Here is a 20,631-nt window from a genome sequence, read left to right as displayed (position 1 = left end):
TCAAAAGAGAGAAGCAGTAAAGGAGTTCTGATTAATAAAAATTTCATTTTGGATAAAACCCAGAACCTACTGGGGACACCATAAAATCGACTCAGGATTTTTGACAACCAATACTCCCACCCAATAAATCACTTCAAAGAGGCAGATAAAATTTTACCTTATCCCTGTCCCCAGGTATTTCTCCTGGAGTCCAAAGTAAAGTGGGCCTTAGGAAGCATCACTACAAACAAAGCTAGTGGAGGTGATGGAATTTCAGCTGAGCTATTTAAAGTCCTAAAACATGATGCTGTTAAAGTGCTGCACTCAATATGCTAGCAAATTTGGAAGACTCAGAAGTGGCCACAGGACTAGAAAAGGTCAGTTTTCATTTCAATCCCAAAGAAAGACAATGTCAAAGAATGTTCAAACTATTGCACAATTGCACTCATCTCACATGCTAGCAAAGTAATGCTCAGAATTCTCCAAGCCAGGCTTCAATAGTACGTGAACCGAGAACTTCCAGATGTTCAAGCTGGATTTAGAAAAGGCAGAGGAACCAGAGATCAAATTGCCAACATCCGCTGGATCATCGAAAAGGAAAGAGAGTTCCAGAAAAACATCTATTTCTGTCTTATTGATTACACCAAAGCCTTTCACTATGTGGACCACGACAAAATGTGGAAAATTCTTCAAGAGATGGGAATACCAGACCACCTTACCTGCCTCCTGAGAAATCTGTATGCAGGTCAAGAAGCAACAGTCAGAACCAGACATGGAACAACAGACTGGTTCCAAATTGGGAAAGGAGCACGTCAAGGCTGTATATTGTCACCCTGCTTATTTAACTTATATGCAGAGTACATCATGCAAATTGGTGGGCTGGATGAAGCATAAGCTGGAATCAAGACTGCCGAGAGAAATAATTGGTAACCTCAGATATGTAGATGACACCACCCTTATGGCAGAAAGCAAAGAGGAATTGAAGAGCCTCTTGATGAAAGTAAAAGAGACTGAAAAAGTTGGCTTAAAACTCAACATTCAGAAAACAAAGATCATGGCATCCGGTCCCATCACTGCATGGCAAATAGATGGGTAAACAATGGAAATAGTGACAGACTTAATTTTCCTGGGCTCCAAAATCACTGCAGATGGTGACTGCAGCCATTAAATTAAAAGACGCTTACTCCTTGGAAGAAAAGTTATGACCAACCTAGACAGCATATGAAAAGGCAGACATTATTTTGCTGTCAAAGGTCTGTCTAGTCAAGGCTATGGTTTTTCCAATAGTCATGTATGAACATGGGAGTTGGACCATAAAGAAAGCCAAGCGCTGAAGAAAGGATACTTTTGAGCTGTGGTGTTTGAGAAGACTCTTGAGAGTCGCTTGGACTGCAAGGAAATCAAACCAGTCAATCCTAAAGGAAATCAGTCCAAATATTCATTGGAAGGACTGATGCTGAAGCTCCAATACTTGGCCAACCAATGCGAAGAACTGACTCACTGGAAAAGACCCTGATGCTGGGAAAGATTGAAGGCAGGAAGAGAAGGGGACGACACAGGATGAGATGGTTGGATGGCATCACTGACTGGATGGACATGAGTCAGCAAGTTCTGGGAGTTGGTGATGGACAGGGAAGCCAGGCATGATGCAGTCCATGGGGTTGCAAAGAGTCAGACACGACTGAGCAACTGAACTGAAGTTATTTCTCAAGATCATCTCTTTACAACATAAAACATTAAAGAAATATTTGGATTAAAATAACTCTAAGATTCCTGTGTGGTATAATTTACCATGATTATTTGTGAGACATCTGACAATTTCTCTGAGTCTTAATTTTTCTATCTATATAAAATGATGGCCTTGAGCTAGAAGACATGATGGCCTGTCAACACTAAAATTAGACTACGATGAAGTCTGTAAGAAAATTAGTGGTGGCCATTTTTGAATTTAGGGTAAATGTATTATGAGTATACATTCCCATTCCCGCAGATCTTAATTTCAATCTCTGATGCCACCTGCTTCAGATTTGATGCCTTCTGTTACTATTATTATATACCTTTTCCCCAGGTTACTAGGAACTAGATGCAAAGATTTTTTTAAGCACTTCAATATCCTTATCTTTCCTTAGGGAATATATGAACCAGAAATAATGTGGCTTATTTTGGTGGAGGGAGGGAGCAGGGGGAGATGACAACTCAGGTTTTTTGCTTTGCCTAAATCTGAAAGGGGGTGCTATCTACTTTATGCATGCTAAACATAAGGAGACAACTAAATGGACCAAAGGATGAAAAGAGTGAGACAAACAAAAAGTTCTAGATGAACAGGAAAATAATCCAAGCCTTTGAATTAGAAGGAAATGGCAATCCACTTCAGTATTCCTGCCTGGGAAATCCCACGGACAGAGGAGCCTGGCAGGCTACAGTACATGGGTCACATGGAGTTAGCGACTAAACAAACAACTTTATTTGTTTGTATGTATTTATGTGTGTGTAAACACTGTGTGTGTGTAAAACACTGAATCTCTCCACTGTATACCTGAAACTAATACAACTTTGTAAATCAACTGTATTCCAAAAAAAAAAAGGTTATACCAAAGTATCAGACTAAAGAAAAGTACAATGCTACAGGGACATTTTCATCAAAGTAAATTTCAAAAATATTCCAAATTATCAGTTATGAGTATATTTTCAGAAACCATACCCTTCATCTCCAAGTACTCAGTATAAAGTTCAACCTTTTTATAATAATAATAAAGAAATGCCAGAGAATATATTTCCGTGTTATCTTCTGATAAATAATCTAGAACACTGATGAGTCATATTCTCTTGGAAGTGACAGATCTTAGGAACAAGGTCTGGAAAACTAAAGGGCAACATTTAATTATAAAACAAACAAAAAGCACTGTAAAATCAAGTTACAATCTGCTTCTTTTCATCTTTGATCTAACAGGTCAAAAAAATATCTTCAACATACAGAGGTGTGAACTATTATCGATTCTGTGCCAGAAAAGCATCAGTCCTACAGAGATTGGCTGCTAAAGAAGTCAGAGCTCTATAATTAAAAACCACATGTACATAGGATAAACTGCTATAAACAGCCCTTTTTAGTATTATAGTAAGGGTCATGAGAGTGTCACTCATGGGTGGTTTCAAGTTCTCAAGATCATCACTCTAGACAACCTTGGACTCTTACAAAATTCTAGAGCCAGCCCTGAAAATTTTGCTTAAGAGGCTCGTAAGGACTAACTACATCCTTACATAAATGACAATCTCTTGCCTATTAAGCTGACATAAAGAAGATATGTCTCATACAGAATTTCTCTTAACGAGTGCCTTTCGAAGGTCATTCACTATTTTTCATGTGATCCAACACCAATTTTAAGCCTCACTGTAAGAAAAATGGTACAAATTAAAATAGTATTTTTCTATCATCAATTTTAAGATGTGTATTACAGAGATATTAAAATCTGAAAAAATGTGCTTCTTACAAATCTACCAGCAAGAATTTTACAATGAAAGTCTTAAGACCAACATGATGAAGGATTAAATATTACCTACAGAGTGAATAAAACTAGAGCTCAGAAAATTTGGCTTTGGTCCCAGTTTTACTTTAACTCAACAGAACTGAATGATTTTGAATAAATTACTATCATTAAGGCTAACTATGGAACATATACTCAACAGAATTGTTTTACCCAACAGAGAAATAAATGCGTGTAACTGAATTATATAATTATAAAATGCAAAAGCGCAACTGTGATGTCAGATTTTTTAAATTATTATTAAATGCCATACCTTTTTAAAATTATTAAATGCCATACCTGAAGAATGTAATGTCAAAGTCTTACTATTGCTGGTTTTAAAGTACCAAAAATTTAAATTCTGCCACTTATCAACTAATCTTGTTCTCAAAATTCATTTGAAGTGATAATTTATCCATTAAGTATCATTAAGTGTTAAACAGTAAATGTGAAGAATCAAATAATACCACAGATAACTACAGATAATATAGATTTCAATCATATATTACAGCAGAGCAGAATATTTTAATTATGCAAATTCTAAAGAGTAGATAAAAGAGTCTATAGAGATATCTGTCACAGTCCTAATTCAAGCACTGAGAAACCGGCACGCTTGTCTTGTAATATATTGATACTTAAAAAAAATTTAAGTATTTATATATTTTTTAAATGTTAGCACTTCTATTCCTTTTAACTTATATAACATAGTTTCAATGGTCTTTCCTATTGGAAAAAGACAAATATAGTAGTGTTAGCCACTCAGTCATGTCCGCTTCTTTAGGACCCCATGGACTGCAGCCCACCAGGCTCCTCTGTCCATGGGATTTTCCAGGCAAGAATACTGGAGAGGACTGCCGTTTCCTTCAGGGGACCTTCCTGACCCAGGGATCCAACCCGGGTCTCCTGCAATGCAGGCAGATTCTTTACCGTTTGAGCTACAGGGAAGACCAAAATATTGGAGTGGGTAGTGGTAGTCAGAATACTGGAGTGGGTAGCCTTTCCCTTCTCCAGGGGATCTTCCCAACCCAAGGATCAAAACCAGGTCTCCTGCATTGCAGGCGGATTCTTTACCAGATGAGCCACAGGGGAGGCCCAAGAATACTGGAGTGGGTAGCCTATCCCTTCTCCAGCACATCTTCCTGTCCCAAGAATCAAAATGGGTCTCCTGAACTGCAGGTGGATTCTTTACCAACTGAGCTATCAGGGAAAAGCCCCAAGAGACAAGTGTTCTTTTATCAAAAATGCCTGGATACCTAGATATTTGGGGTATTTTACTCCTTCTATCAAAAAGACACCACTCATCAAGACTCCACACTTCCACTGCAGGGAATGTGGGTCTCATCCCTCATCAGGGAATTAACATTCCACGTCTTATGGCAGAAGAAACCATTCATTTAGACATCTTTAATTAAGGAACCTCACTCCTTCTGCAAATGAAGTATGAAATTCTTTCATTTTAGAAAAATCACAAAGTCAGCTAAATATTTAGGCCCTACCAGCCCTCCTCTGCTATCCAGGTGACCAGGAGCTCTTGAAAGTATCATTTCAATCAAATCCAAAACCCAGGTAACCAAATCCTTTGTTCTACAGGCCCATGATCATGTGATTTATCTACCAAATTAAAAATAATAATACTTTAAGATAAACTAGATGTAGAATATAAATTAAGTGAGCTTTATGTATTATCAGGAGTAAGCAATATAAGTGAGTTTTAACCAACAACACTACTCACAAACTTTACTATGAATTTAAGTAATCACTAATATATTGCTTCACAATAATTTCTATAATACAAATGTGCAGAAATCTTAATGAAAATATAAACTGTTTTGCATAGAAGTCTACTATGCTCAACACTGAAGCAAATAATTTAAAAAATCATTTACATTAATTCTAAACTAAAAATATAACCGCTGTATTATAACTGCCTCTTTGTTCCAAATAAATGCTCTAAAGAATGGAAAATATTATTGAGTAAAATAGCAATAATTTCTGTGAGGAATCCCATTATTGCAGACCTGAATATAATGGATGTAAATTGCTCTGCTAACAAGTGTTTAAAAAAAAAATCACTGCATAGTAATTTGACACAAAACTAAGACTTTATCAAGTAGTTTGTTTTTGTAGTATACCAACAATAAAATAATAGATTTAATAAACACATACAGTTCCAGACAGGACATCATGGGGGCAACAGTTGAGAAGATGACTCTTGCACACTCTGTCATCACTGAATTTGATTCGCTGACGAGTAGTATCTCCTGTAATAGAGGAAAGTTAATGACATTCAAGGTTAGACATTTGGAAAATATGTATTTTCTGAGAGCCCTACTAACACTAGCTTTTTATGTGTGGCTATACACACACATTTATAAATCACCTCAAGAGGGGTTAGTTCATATAATATCCTACAGAAAAACTATTTTAGACAACATGCAGTTGCAGTACGTGTACTGCACATGTAATTCAAACAGTCAAGGTGGAAAAGCAATGCATTCTGTTAAACAGAGTACTTCAGAAAAGCACAGGATTTAGAGCAGGAATGGACCTTAAAGATTATTGAGTCCAACTCCTTCATACTGTAGAGGAGAAAACTGAGGACCCAAGAGGTTAAACAACTTGCAGCAGACCCACTAGGAGAATTTCTATTGGTATACAATGTTCCCTACGTTGACACTAAGTACTGATTTATTCTGTAATTATTTACATTAATTGAAAAACATAAAAAGTAATCTTGCAAACATTGCATACACACTGCGAATCCCCACTGAACCCCAGACGCCATTTCTTCCACTATTTTGTTCCAGCTGAAGTGTCTCCCTTTTGCTGCTGGGAGGAGTTAGAGAGGGTAGAATGACGTGTTTAAGAGTGTACAAACCTGGAAGAAGGACTTACACACCAGTCAAACAAAGGCACATTGCCTAAATGAAACATTTAGCTTAATGGCTCCAAAGGTCCCATACCTCCAAGTTTTAGGTAGTCTGTGCTATAAATGGCCAAACTGGGTACATTTAAATTTATTCTGTCTTCACTTAACACAATACACCTCCTAGGCAACAGAAGCTTCCGACCTACTAGTCAAATATGCCTCAAAACTTGAAAGAATCTAAGAAAAAGAAAGGTAACTATCTCTAGTAACAGAAAAATAGATTTTAATTTTTTTTTTTTTGCTTCAAATCTCTTTGGGAGGGGGGAACACTTAAGGATGGTTTCCTCTAAGGAGACTGATTAAGCCCTAGGAAATGAAAGTGTTTTATTTTTAGCCTTAAATTGGCATAGTCATTGATGAATGAAAACCTACTGGTGAGTTACTGAAGCAAGAACTGTTGGTACCAAAACAGACTGTAAATAACACTGTACTAAAATTTTCATCGAGGAAGAGATTCAATTGTTTAATTTGTTTTTCACATGTGAGTAACAAAAGAGGTTAAAACTTTACCCCTTTCACATGGTATTATTTTAAAGAGCTTAACTCAAAGTCAATTTTAGGTGGGGTAAGATTTTGTTCAGATTGTTTTAACTTGGTTAAAAAGACTTAAAGAATATATTAATTTGCAAGCATGGTTTATAAATCTTTAAGAACAGTAACTTATAGCTAAAACAACAGCTTCAGAGCAGTTCAACAATAGGTTTTCTAGAGGCTCGTCTCTAGTTAAAGTATGTTATTTTTTACACCACAATTTGGAGTAATTCATTTAGTGTTCACGCCTGCTACTATAATAGAGGTTATTTTGATGGTCCTTTTTTCCTTTTAAACACAACTGCTTTTTGTTTCACATTCATAACACATCTGAAAAGTTAGTGATAACTCACGGCTCGGCGAATGCGGGGCCTTTCTGACACTCCCTTGCAGATTGAAGTAGGCAGGCATAGATACATTGAACCTTTACAAATAAAACAAGGGGCCAGATTGTTCAGTTTGTATAGAATAGACTCTGCCAGCAATTTCAATACAGCATCTAGAAGTACATGTTGACTGTAAAGATTCTTGTATAGGAAAACAAAAGTGAACAAAATCAGGGTGGAGGGGGTGTTTTCTGTGTTTTAATATTGACTTAACAAGTATAAACCCTGGAGAAGAATATGACTGATCATTAGGTTTAGAAGTCCAAGGCTGGAGCTCTGTAAAGCGGTCCCTGGGCCAACTGGGGTTTTAGAAAAAAAAATTTTTATAAAGCGTATTTCATCAAAACTGATCAGGGCCTTAAGCTCATGTCAGAATGGTACTCTGATGAGCTCACATCAGAATGGCAATGCCATTATTAGAGGCTTTTTGCTTCCTAACATGTAAGAAAGAATATTTTACCTTAAATCTGTACCCAAATTATGCTAAGAAATTTAAATATAAATTTTTAAAGAGGAAAAAAACTTATACTCTACAATTATCTACACTTTTCAGTAATGCCACAGCAGTATCATTTCAGTGCTTTGTCGAACTAATGGCTGAAGAATATTACAAGCCAGGCTTTAGGGTAAAATTAAGATTTTAGAAGTTTTACTAGTTAATTATTTTGTAAGAAATCACAACATAAATCTATTAACATATGTGCCTTGAAGACACTGCTATCAGATAAAATGTAAACAGTTTCAAATATGAATTAAAGAAAATTATCCCCAATGTGTGGGAATACTAAAAAAATTATCAGTTTCTATAAACATGAAAAAGTATTTTAAATTAATTCTTCACTGCATATAAATGTCTGCTCTATTTGATAACTGCAGCAAACACAATAAACACAGTTATCAAACATCAGTCTGCATAGTAAAGAAATCTTTATAAACAAAGAAATAATAAAATTCCTAATAATCTGAGATACAGAAATGAAAAGATTAGCAACTATCTGTCTATTGGTATTTTTAAAATTTTACTTAAGAGACCTTAAGGTTAACATTTTAAAATAATGTGGCTATATAACCATGTAGTATTTAAAATAAATTTATTTGGGCTTATACCATGAAAGTATCATCTGACTAATCTAAGAATTTTAAAATAAAAATACTAGTAATTTTGCTTTGTCAATATATCTGGCCCAAACCATGCTTTTCAAAAGAAACTAGGCAAAACAGCACCCACTGAAAAACAAAGGTGGGCAGAGGGGCTGTAATTAATAAGGAACAAATACAAACCAAATCCCTTACAATACAAGGAATTACTTTATTAATCAGATGTACTTCAAATGTACTTTGGGGTTTCTGGGTATGTACTCACTATAAAAATAACCTAAGTTAAATGACTGCCCCGTTACACTAATACTGGATCCAAATCAAAGAATCAAGCCGACTCCTGAAGATATCCTCTGTGCCAGGCAATGAGATTACAAAGAGGCATTTAATTAAGACAAGCTCTCTACCCTCAAGGAGCCCATCACTTTCCTAGAGAAAAGAGGGTATTCAAATACAGTAACAACAAAAGGGGGCATGATCCAAGTGCCAAATGAATGTCTATAATGGATGGAATACTATCAAATAGTAGTACTTCAGGAATTCTTAGAATGACCACAAGGACTGAAGAGATTAGAGGAGGCTTTGTGCAATATAGAAGCCATTATTTTAAGGAAAGATAGGACTTAGACCAAAGGAATGAGGAAAGAAGAGCATTCCAAACTGACGTACCATCTTTGACAAAGCTTAGGAAGGCAGGAAGGTTTGGGAAACAGTACGTAAATCATATCTGGCTTTGGCAAATGGTTTCATGTAGGGGAATAGCAAAGTTGAGGCAAGAATATTTTTAGGGTAAAATCTGGTTTCTTTAATTTATTCCCCCAGATTTTAAATGTGTAAACAAAGAAAAAGCTTAAAAATAATGAGGCAGAGATTAGATCAAGTTAATACAATATACAACAAAATGCCCTACCCATAAAAACATGGCAGACTCTCTTCTCTCTAACCTCCACGATACTAATTAATTAGGCTTTGCAGATAGCTATAATGGTAAGGATTGAGATTAAAACCTTGATTTAGAACTTTGAAAGGAAAAGTGGTCTTCATTTGAAAGGAAGCACCAAAATTTCTATTTTTTCTACCAAACAACTAACTTCAGAGTAACCTCTCTCTGTTCTTCAACCCCCTCAAGGGCTTCATGAATCCTAACCTATATTGGGGAACACCTGAGTCACAGGTATACAATAAAAACTAGAATGCACATTGTTCCTCTTAAACAATGTTCCTCAGTAACATTAACAGAACCTGAGGTACTACCAAAGCAGCTTCACTCAGGGAATATGGACAGGGCACTCTAAAAAGGCGACTTCTGTCCAAACTGCTCAAAATCTGCTATTCTCAAAATTCCCTTCAATCTGTAGGGAGGAAAAAGCTAGGCCCCTTGTAAATCCCAACACTGCCACTGTATGGTCCTGCCTCTTCTGAAACAGACTTGCATTTAAACTGCAGTAGTAACACTTAAAATTTTAGCCTATATGGTATCTAATATCATTTTACATGGTGCATGCTATTTCCCCAATATCCACCCCCTCCCTTCCAATGACAACCACCCTCTCCCTCCCAAACAAACAATAAATCAAATCAATTTTCATAGATTTAGGTGCTATTTTAAAAACATCAAAATTTTACTTTACCCATTCTCTCCGATGCTCCCTGTATTTTTTTAAGCTGTGAGTGGATGACCATGCTATGTGATCAACAACTGTGAAGGCTAAGCAAAAGTGAACTGAGTTTAGTATTGTAATTTCAAAAGAACCTTAAAGTTTGTAATATTTGACATATATAATGGTATGCAGAATCCTTATTTTACTGCATTTTATCAGGCATTAATGGCAAGCAATTTATAAAAACAACTAATTAGTATTTCTTTTGTACAGAATTAGCTTAAAGCCTAGCTTAGAGAAAACAGAGGGAAAAACTCAACAGCACACAAAGCAAACAGAAGCATCCTAGTTTATAAACGGGGCCAAGAGGGGAAAAGCTCTCCCATGTTCTCAGATGTGACAATCAAATCCCTCCCCTCCCCACAGGTATACTTGTTGGGGCCATGTGTCACTGTTGGCTGGGGCAGGGTAGGCTTACTCCCTCTGAAATAAATTCCATACTCTTTCAGTGAAAGAAAAGCCAAAGCTAGAAAGAGCGGTGAATAAGCTTGAAGTTTCTTTAAGCTTGAAGTTTCTTATTTCCCTGTGCCCTCATATCTTCAAATGTTCCACCTTCTTATTATCATTTCTGACAACATAAGCTATGATTCCACAAAAGGTGGAAACTACATAAAGACCGATTTCTAATCTAGTACAGAGCAGAAAGAGACCTGTCCTGTACTAGTAAACACTCATCTTCATGTTTTTGTATCTTCTTGTGGAACCAAGATAATAGCTACTGCTGCACAGTAACTATTACAATAAAGAACAAATTTGATCCTTTTTACTTTCTCCAACAGTCTCCAATCATCAGCTTTCTTCAACAGTCTCACCAACTCCCCTAACTTTTCCCACCTACCTTTGTTCCTTTAGCCTGAAGCTCATCTATAGCCTAAATTTAGCCTAAAGCTCACCTATAAGAATCCTTTTAAAATAATCTTCAAAGAAAAAACTCATTACTCCGTTTACCTTGTTAATAAATACACTCAGTTTAATTCATCGTATACTTATACAGTACAAAGTATAAGTTCATTTTATGAAAGCATTCACTACCATGTCTTAAAATAATGATTACTGATGCTTTGAAAATATTTAATATGACCTGGTACATATGAAACTTTCCAGGAACATATTTATTATTATATAAGGAAAGAAAAACTACTCAGTCAAAGATGGCAGCAGGAAAAACTAATGAGGGCATTTTCCCTTCCAAATGTAATATCAAGTCATTTCTTTCTAACAGAACTTAGGAAATCATACTGAGTACTAGTAGAGGCTTTCCTTTCCCCTAGAAAAATCCAAAAAATAAGCGTATTAAAAGGCTAGCCCTCTTACATTCTTTCATATGGTCCTATACATTTATCATCACAAATAGGTACTTGTATCACCCCCACCATCATATTCCCCATGACAAGCCCATTTTTAAAATGCAATGCCCACTGTAGAAGAAATTTCCAAGACAAGTTCATTCTTGCTGAATATCAAAGATAAATAATGCTAAAATATTTTTTCAAATTTTCAAGTCTATGTGTCTGTGAAAATCCATATTTAAAAAATTATAGGGAATGAAACAGAGAAACAGCCTTGTAGCAGGAGAAAAAGCTTACTCACGGTGTTTAAGAGCTAACAGAATGGTAAAGGAAATGCTCAAAACTAAATACTAAAGTAGCTGCATTCCAAGAATACTTTTTTTTTCATTCCAAGAATTCTATTCCACCCCTTGCCACAACCCTATTTTTTCTCATTATAAAGCACAGAGTTTTGGCCACTGGCAGGGGTCAGTGCCATCACACTTCCACCAGGGGATATATGCTTTAGGAAATCAACATGTTGCTCCTCTTAGATTTAAGGCACACATTAGAAGTGTGTCTTGAATAAATAGTTATCCACAAATGTAGTCCTAAAAGTGGATTACATATACTTTGTTTTATGGTATATGCCATTAAGGGAAATCAATCATTAAAAAGTTGTAGCCTGCTGAATTTTATATTTTGATGCTTACTTGCAGAGCTGCAATTCTGATACAATAACACTCATACTCTGGATATCTGGTGCCTTCTATCATCCACAATGTTTTATACACAAAATTAGAAGTAACAAAACTATCTCTGGCTATGAAGAAATAGCTGAAAAGAGCAGAAGAAAAAGTATGTGACAGATCTATTAATGAGTCAAGTTTTCAATGATTGGTGATTGCTATAAAAGCTAAGCAGAGCCTCCCCAAATATAAAAGTAAAGAAACAAAAATGGAAAAGAAATGAGAATATCAAAGGACAGAGGTGACAGACAACTCAATGATAAAGGAATTTAAAATGAAAAAACATATTAGCATGAAGGAGACTCAGCCTTATAAGTACTGAAACAACACAGAGGAAAATCCACTGACATATTCACAAAAAATGCCTTTGGGGGAAAGGACTAAAACTGTGAAGGAGAACCTAAGAGACTTCATTTGTAACACTTTTTAAATTTTTTTTAAGGGAAACTACCAAAACAATATTTGTTCAGTCTTAAAGGTGTTTGGCAGTCTTTTATATTTTTTTACATTTTTTCAAAATTAGATATCTATATATGTAATCAGCATACAGAATTTATCACTTACTGTACATCTTCACTCCCTACTAGACTTTCAGTCCGTCTAGGGTCAGAGTCTTATGTCACTACTTTATTGCAGAGTCAAATGACAAAAGCAGCAAATATGTCCATAATCTCTAAGAAAAAGAAAGCAAGAAAAATCTGAAGCAACCCAGCAACCTAGGGATATTCAGGTTCTAGTCACACCAACAATTACTACTTCTTAAAACACATCAACGGGTATCAGAATACCATGTTTGGGGAAGTATTCACTGTACTGCTATGAGGCAAATTAAATCATTTACTTTATTCTCATACCAGAATTTCTCAAAATACACGGTTTCTAAAATCTGAGGTGAATCAACTGTTTTCCTTAGGAAGCATGCCCTGATGGTTCCCTGCCCATAATGCAAAATCACAGCACTTCTCCCCAGTTTCTAGTCCATGAGTTTTCTTTGACGAACAGCCAGCACCTTTTCACAATCCCACTGTGGAACAGGTTGGTGAAATCCTGCAGAAATACTGACCACCACAGACTGGAACATTAATGCAGAGGTAAGATCAAGCTAAATAGGCAATTTCATCCTAGAAATCTGAATGGACCTCTCTAGAGACTTCTATATCGTTCCATCTTATGGGTGTGTATTTCTGTCTATTTCTAAGGAAAAGTCATTTCTACTTAGGGGCTTAGATATGTACAATTTAAACAGCTTTCCTTCCATGTAAGGAACTAGAACTGCATTTCCTAAAGTATGGAATTTGAACAAAAAGTGATTTTAGGTGTTACATAATTTCACCAGCATCACATTTTTTGACCACCACTCAATCACTTAGTGGTGATTATATATCATGATTAAGTCAAGAAAAAAGTTCCCACTTACTGCCTAGTATATGTTTAATTAATACATCTAACGAGCTCTAATTTTTAGCACAGGTAAATGACAACAGTTGTTTTCACTGTATTTATTTTTCTGGTGACATAAGCTTTCACTTTAAAGTTAGTTTAAATTTTCAGAAAGTGTGTTGACAATTAAAAATGTTAAAACGGTAAAAAATAGTAAAGTGATATATGTGACTAACATTTGGGAAACATTTATCTAGAACAGGGTTTCTCAAACTTTTAACGTGCATCAGTCACGTGGAAGGCTTCTTAAAACACAAATTGCTTGCACCCAACCCCAGAATTCCTGATTTGGTAAGCCTGGAGTGGTAGGTCCAAGAATCTGTATTTCTAACACGTTCCCAGGTGACGCTAAGGTTGATCAGGCATCACACTTTTGAGAAACACTGATCTAGAACAATGGTCAACGTGCTTTGTCTTCAACAGCCAGACGGCAAATACTTTAAACTTACCAGCTATATATCTCTGCTGCAAAGCAAAGCAGCCACAGACCATATATACACAAATGGGCACAACTGTGTTCCAACAAAACTTTATTTACAAAAAGCGAGTGGGCCATAGTGCCAACCCTGATCTAAAACACACCCTCGAGAGACAGAGTATAATGTATAACATAGCAGTAGGACAGAATACAGAAGCTACCAAACAGCAAGGTACAGATACTATCCAGAAATATCTAACCAATTTTATTGAAAGGAAAAGCTTTGTAAAGTTTAACTGTGAAAGAGAAAACTGATGTCTGCAGAAAACTGAGGTCTCAAGAAAATAAAAACAAAACAATTTACCATGCATTCAGGAGACATGACAAAAGATTCAGCAAGGGCAGCTGGTTAAATTCTTTTCATGTAGAATCACAGAGGTCAAACATCATTGCACATGGTTCACAACTAAATTAGAACATAAGGATCAGTATCTAGTGAATGCTTTTTTAAGAAAAAAATTAAAGACTCCTTTCTCTAGCCCATGTTAAATAGCAAAATATAACATTTATTCAGCTGAGTTACATGTTACTTTCTAATGGCTTTGACTTTTCAAGTCTTAAGCTACTTACTTAAAACACAAAACTGTACCTAATTTCAGAGTTATTACAAACTACTTTTCTCTACATCCTTAATAATCTTACATAACTGATTAAATGATCAAAATGATCAAATTTCTATCCTAGCATCTGCAAGTATATGAGAACATAAACTGGAAAGGAACAGAATGACTTTGGCAGGTGCTGAATCCATAAGATTCCTGTCATAAACTTACCCTTCCTCCCACTCCCTCACTCTTTCTCCAGCAAAATGTTCCAACTGTCATCTTCTTACCTACAATTTTTCCATACACTGATTATTAAGTTGGGTAGTACAGTCATGTATGTGTCCTCAATGAATATACTAATAGCCCTGAGCTTTTAGGATTCAGTCCATTTCAGGCACCTTTCTGGAATTCCATTCTTGAGTACCACCTGTCTCATTTATCTGGTCTTGTCCAGTTTTAAGCCCTCTGCCTATCCTTGCAACCCGGAATTTGCCTGAATCCCTAGCAACTCCATGGTTTAATGTTTCTATGAACCACCTGGTACTGAACACTGACTCACTAATCCTCACCCACATCCATGACACCTCACTTGCCCTTAATTTCCTGCTACCCACCTTAAGGACGTAACTCACTAACATTTATCCCTATATGACATCTTAATCAAACCAAATCATTTACTTGCTGCTTATGAAGCTTATGCACTGATAGACAAAATGATTTCTTTGGTTTTATTTATTTTTTTAACCTGAAGCAAAGAATGTCTCAGAAGCACGGGTTTCCTTCAGGAGAGCTAAACTGTAGAAAACCCAAGAACAATGCAGAGTTGTAGGAGGTGATACTATTATTGTTTTCTGAGTTGTACTGTAGTCAGAAATATCATTCAGAATTCAAAACTAGTTTGTTTTAAATGAATTCACTATGTGGGTGTTAACAGTTCTTGGTGTTTTGATATGCCTGGACCTCTGATAAAATCCTATATTTACTAAAACTATTTAACTTTATGTTTAACTATTTAATGTTTGTTAAAATTTCTTAAAATGTCAAAAGAATTCACAAGCTCTAGAATTAGATATATCCCATTATTATTTTAAAAAATGTGTGCTTACACATTAAAGGCTACGCCTCCTTCACTTAAAATGAACAATCCAAATGGAATAGAAAAATGATTTACAAGTGACCAAGAAATAAATGATCCATTATGTTAATGAGAGAAAATGAGGAGAAATGCTCTCGATGTTGATGACAACTCAAGGAACACAGATTACAGTCAAGGTGATTTTATGAAGAAAATCCACTGAAGAGAACACTACAATCTTTGATTCAATTTTATTTTGAAGAAAAGCAGCATGGTCATACTGTCCTACAGGTTCAACAGTTATGTATCACTAGGACCAGGAACAAGTAACTGCTTTTCTGAACTGTATTTTCCTGATTATCTCCTAGGATGCGTATCCCTTTGACTTTACATCCCGTAAGATACAACCAGCGTACAATATAAATGATCAGCAAAAATATTTAATTATGGTTAACGTACTCTGTTAACTGAGAAAGTACATCATAGGTTCAGAAAGATTATCATCCAAAACAGCTAAAATTACCTGAAAGCTTGTAACTTTCCCTAAGCATTCCCTAACCATAATGAACAAATGATGCTGTAAAATTCTAATCTGTATTCTGAATCCTATAGTCTACCGGTTGTTTTTGAGGGCAGATTGCCATTTCTGTTCCCATTTAAGAGTTATAAGCAATTCAAGACGTATGGAATCCTTAAAACTACCTTCTGTAACTTCCCTAGTTGCTAAACTTAGAAAGTAATATAAATATACACTCTCAATTTTGTTTAACTCCTATCCCTCAAATCTTGCAAGACCTTTCTGGGGTCAGGACTAGAGACCTCTCATAACTAAACCGTACTTGCTGGCAAAAGGGCTTTAGCTAAGGGACACCCTTTCAATTAAACCAACACAACAAAAATGACTAGTCTGTGTGAGGACACTAGGTTCCTCCAACCATCAAACAGACAATTCAACTGAATCGCTGTTTGACTTTTCCTGTGTTGCTCCTCCTTTTTAAATGGCATATTTTGGGGAAAACAAATTATCCTTCTCTTTTCTGTTACTGCTAACAACTAAAACAAAGTATTTATAAAATTTAGTGTATCTTAAAATAAGATACTAATATCTACCTATGGTTTCTTCCTTTCAAAAATTTAAAATATACTTATTTATCAACATTTTTGAGGATAACATAAGAAATTACTTGGCTTCTCATTTAACAAAGTATAGATTTAACTTGAGGCAAAAAAGGTTAAGTGACTTACCCAAGGTTATAATTAGAGGTACAGCTGGGGCTAGAAACCAGGTCTCCTGAGTCTCAGCCCAGTGCTCTTTTCCTTAGCCCATGATGCCTTATCAGAAAAATCCAAATACAGTCAGACCCCCAGTTACATGGGTATGAGTTACACTGATTCACATATACAAACTTTATATAGTGTGACCAATGTTTCAACTCACGCGGTACCCTGCTTCCATTTATGCAGTATGCCAGGCATCGGCACGATTTTCAGTGGCACACAGGCGGTTGCCACCACCAGGGCCCTAGGCAAAATTGCAAAGAAGGCAAAGTTTGTCTTTGGCCCTCCCACTTCCCTTATGCATTCCTCTCCCACCTCCTGGTCATCCCCCTGCCCAGCCCCCCAGTGCAATCATGCTGCCCTCTGGTTGTTCAAAGCCTCCCACTTCCACCACTCACCCAGGACTGTCCTTTCTGAAAGTGCCCAGTGACCCAAAATTACCTCTCCTTTTCCCTACTAAAAGTCCCTCTTCTGAGAATTTCAATAAAGTTTAGGTCATCTACATGATTAATTGATTTAAGTAATTCCAAGTTACATTTAACAGACAAATCTCCAAGGAGTTTAAAAAGGAACTAATTAAAAATTTTGATTTGGGGTGGGAAAGAGGAAATAAAATTTTTCATTAGCGGGCCAAAGGAGATGAAAGAGAAAGTGCCCTGGGCTTCCTGTGCCACTTCAGATTCCCTCACAGACAGCACTCTAAGAGTAGAGGGGGTGGTTACTGCCACCCTGACAAAAGAAGTGGTTGCTTTATAGTCAGTCTCTGGCATTAAAAAAAAAAAAAAAAAAAAAATTGGACACAGCTGCTTTAAATACTCTCCTACCTACCTTTTCCATCTCTCTCCCACCCCTTGGACCCCATTTCCACTTCTTAGTAACCATTCCCTTAAGATGTTCCTGTGTACAATACAAAGCTTCCCATTATATAATTTCAAATTACATGGTGTTATTCAGGAAGGCGTCCATATCCCCTATCCCTGGATAACTTGAAGTTGACTGAACACTTAAAAAAAAAAAATCCTAATTATTTGAAGGTCCTGAATAAGATGAGTATATACACTCATTAACTATGTGGTAAGAAGGAAAAGAATGCTCATTCCTGTAGACATAAAAGAACTAATCTGGTATCTAAAAAACATTCTTCTCCTTGAAAGTAGTATATTTCTTACTTCTAGCCCAACACAGCAGTGAAAATCCAGTCATTTCAGCTAAAATAATATCGTGGACTTGTAAACATGAGTTCATTGGTAAATCCTCTTAGTCTGGAGGCAAAAAAAATCCAGTAACAGACACATAAAAATATAAATTTATCTGTATACAAAGCAGAGTGGATTTTAAGAAACGCAAGTTTCTGCGGATTACACACATAGGAAAAATATGTATGTATGTATATATGTGTGTGAGTACACACACACACACATATATTTTAATTCAGTTTTGCAATAGTAGATTGCAGTCTAGTTTGGAAATTTATCAGGTGATAATAGTTGCTTTGATCCAACTACCCATCCAGTAAAATTAGGAAACTAAATCCATGAGGAAGGTATAAAAAAATGGCATCCAACTATGATTAATAGGATCGTGAAAAGTATGTCTTAAATAAAATTATTTCTATAATTTTACCACAAAGATTATTCTGTTGGTTAAAATCCTGACTTAAGCCCCTTCTCAATACCATCTTCGTAATGGAAAAGGAGCAATGTTAAAATATGCTACAGTTACAAAAACCACTCTAACCTAAAAGTGAAAAATGTTAACTGATAGAAGTTTCTCCAGTGGCATTTTGAATTAATGCTAACTTTCAAGGGCTTACTACATAAGTAAAATTTTCATTTCCTTCCCAATCTTCCCCTCCTCTATATACAACCACAAGTAGGTTTGCGATCTACACCTATTTTTCTATACGTTCTAAGAAGAAAAGTTCCAAACGTGGCTTTTTATTAAAACTGAATTATGAACACTGATAAACCATGCAAATTATGCACTGCTAAAAACATTTGAATTCAATAAAATGTTTTAAATCTACTCACATTTTGCTGCAAAGTACTCAAGGAAATTATAACAGCGACTGCTCAAAAGTTAAGAGTGTGCCTTTTCTCTTACATCAAACAACTTAAGTAACTTGTCAAGAAAAAAGCATTGGTTTAATGGCTAAGAAACTATTTGCCTGAACAAGCAACGTACAAAAATGAGCAAGTATTGGCTTTGTTTCTAACAAAGTAGAGGACTAGACCCTTCCTCCATATTAGCATGAGCTTCACTCGAATTTCAAAGAGTATATTACTAATTATCATCATCAAAAAAGCAACAGCATTTCATCTTACCTAGAAATTCTCTATGACAGAAAGATATCCAGCCAGCCATTAGTGGTTCTTTGTACAAACACTAACCTAAGAGCCTAAAAGCATCGTTGTTTCCCTCAATTCTACTTCACTGGGCACCACATTTTCAAAATGGTTCTATTCGGGGCACATGCAAAGTTCGTCAATATTTACTGAACAAAGCTTCTATTAAATTGTCTAACAAAATGGAGGTCTCTCGGAAAAAAAACAGGCCGTAACATTCTTTTCACAAAATGGGCCAAACACACCCGCTTCAGGAAACCATGGTTTGGGTCAGATTTTCCCATAAGAATGGTGGTTTCATCTCTGGGGCTGGATTCTAGGAAAGGTTTTCTCCGTACCCAGGTAAAGGGGTGGAGGGTGGGGACCAGTTCTCGCTGGATACTCCGCAGGGCGGCGGCGAGGGCTGATCCCACAGCTCTGGGTTAAGGAATTAGTTCAGGGGGCGGAGGCCTTAGCGGTTCGCAGGTACCTAACCAGCAACAAGACAGGCCGCCCGACTACGCAAGAGAGACGTGGGCTCTCCCGTCCCAGCCAAGTCAACACTCTGAGCTCAAACTCTCCTTTCGGGCTCAGGCCCCGCCTGACCCCATTGGCAGCAGTTCCCGCCAATCCGCTCGGTCGCCGCCCCCGGGGCCCGCCTGCCCAGCCCTCATTGGATGGGACGGGAGCCGGGACCTCGTGTTACCAATCTGGGAGCCCCTTACTCAGCCACACACACAAGCCCAGGTGCGCCCGCGGAGCCCCTTCCCCTCGCTTTCCCCATCCCTTCCCCCACCCCCAGGGCACTGGCTGAGACTTACCGTCCCGGGAGGTGCCCATCAACTGGTCCAGCATCGCGCGCATCTGGGCCTGCGCCGACATGGCGGCGGCGGAGCGAGCGGGCGGGCGGGCGGGGGTGGGGCGCAGAAAGGGCCCTTTCGGGCGGGGGGGACAAGGGGAAGGGGTGGGGGAAGCTGAGACGCCTGTCTCTGCCGCCGCTGCCTCGAGGCGTGCGGAAAAGAAGCCGGAGGGGTTGCAGGAGAGTCCGGGCTGCGGCTCCTCACGACGACGCGTACGTGGAAGTCAGCAGCCCCCGGAAAGCGACCCTCGTTCCCTCTCTCTCCGTCGGTTCCTGGGACGGAAGCAATGATGGCTAAGCAAGCCCTCGTCTCCAACACCGCCACCCGCTAGAAGACGTCAGCCCCCCCTCCAAGTTCTGACGCCGCTCGCCGCCACCGTCGCCGCGACGTGAGCGCGCACGCTCCTCGCGCTTAGTCGTTTCCCGCGGGGGCTCCACCAACTGGCGTCTAACTGTATTCGCTCCGCCCGCCCCGCACGGGAGGGGTTCCACCCTAACGTCTCTCGGGCG

The 20,631-nt window shown here is 37.5% G+C and overlaps 1 protein-coding gene across 4 annotated transcripts in view; it reads right to left on the bottom strand.

Moving 5' to 3' along the window:
- The window catches only part of LUC7L2 (LUC7 like 2, pre-mRNA splicing factor), a 70,039-nt gene that overhangs the window by 33,305 nt on the left and 16,103 nt on the right, over positions 1-20,631 (bottom strand). Inside the window, exons 1-2 of one of the 4 annotated variants that reach the window (XM_055421345.2) lie at positions 20,084-20,480; positions 5,667-5,761 (exon numbers count right to left, since the gene is read on the bottom strand). In XM_055421345.2, coding sequence (XP_055277320.1) covers positions 5,667-5,761; positions 20,084-20,144 — 156 coding nt within the window. In that variant the 5' untranslated portion in view covers positions 20,145-20,480. Of the gene's footprint in view, positions 1-5,666; positions 5,762-7,313; positions 9,951-10,075; positions 12,572-20,083; positions 20,481-20,631 lie in introns of those variants that run through there. The other 3 variants (XM_088834687.1, XM_088834686.1, XM_055421351.2) reach the window with 3 other exon arrangements.

This window comes from Moschus berezovskii, chromosome 3, assembly GCF_049115385.1.
Source record: "Moschus berezovskii isolate FMDL1 chromosome 3, NW_MosBer_1.0, whole genome shotgun sequence".
NCBI lineage: Eukaryota > Metazoa > Chordata > Mammalia > Artiodactyla > Moschidae > Moschus > Moschus berezovskii.
Note: the sequence above shows the minus strand (reverse complement) of the source record. Positions and strands in the feature narration are given on the sequence as shown.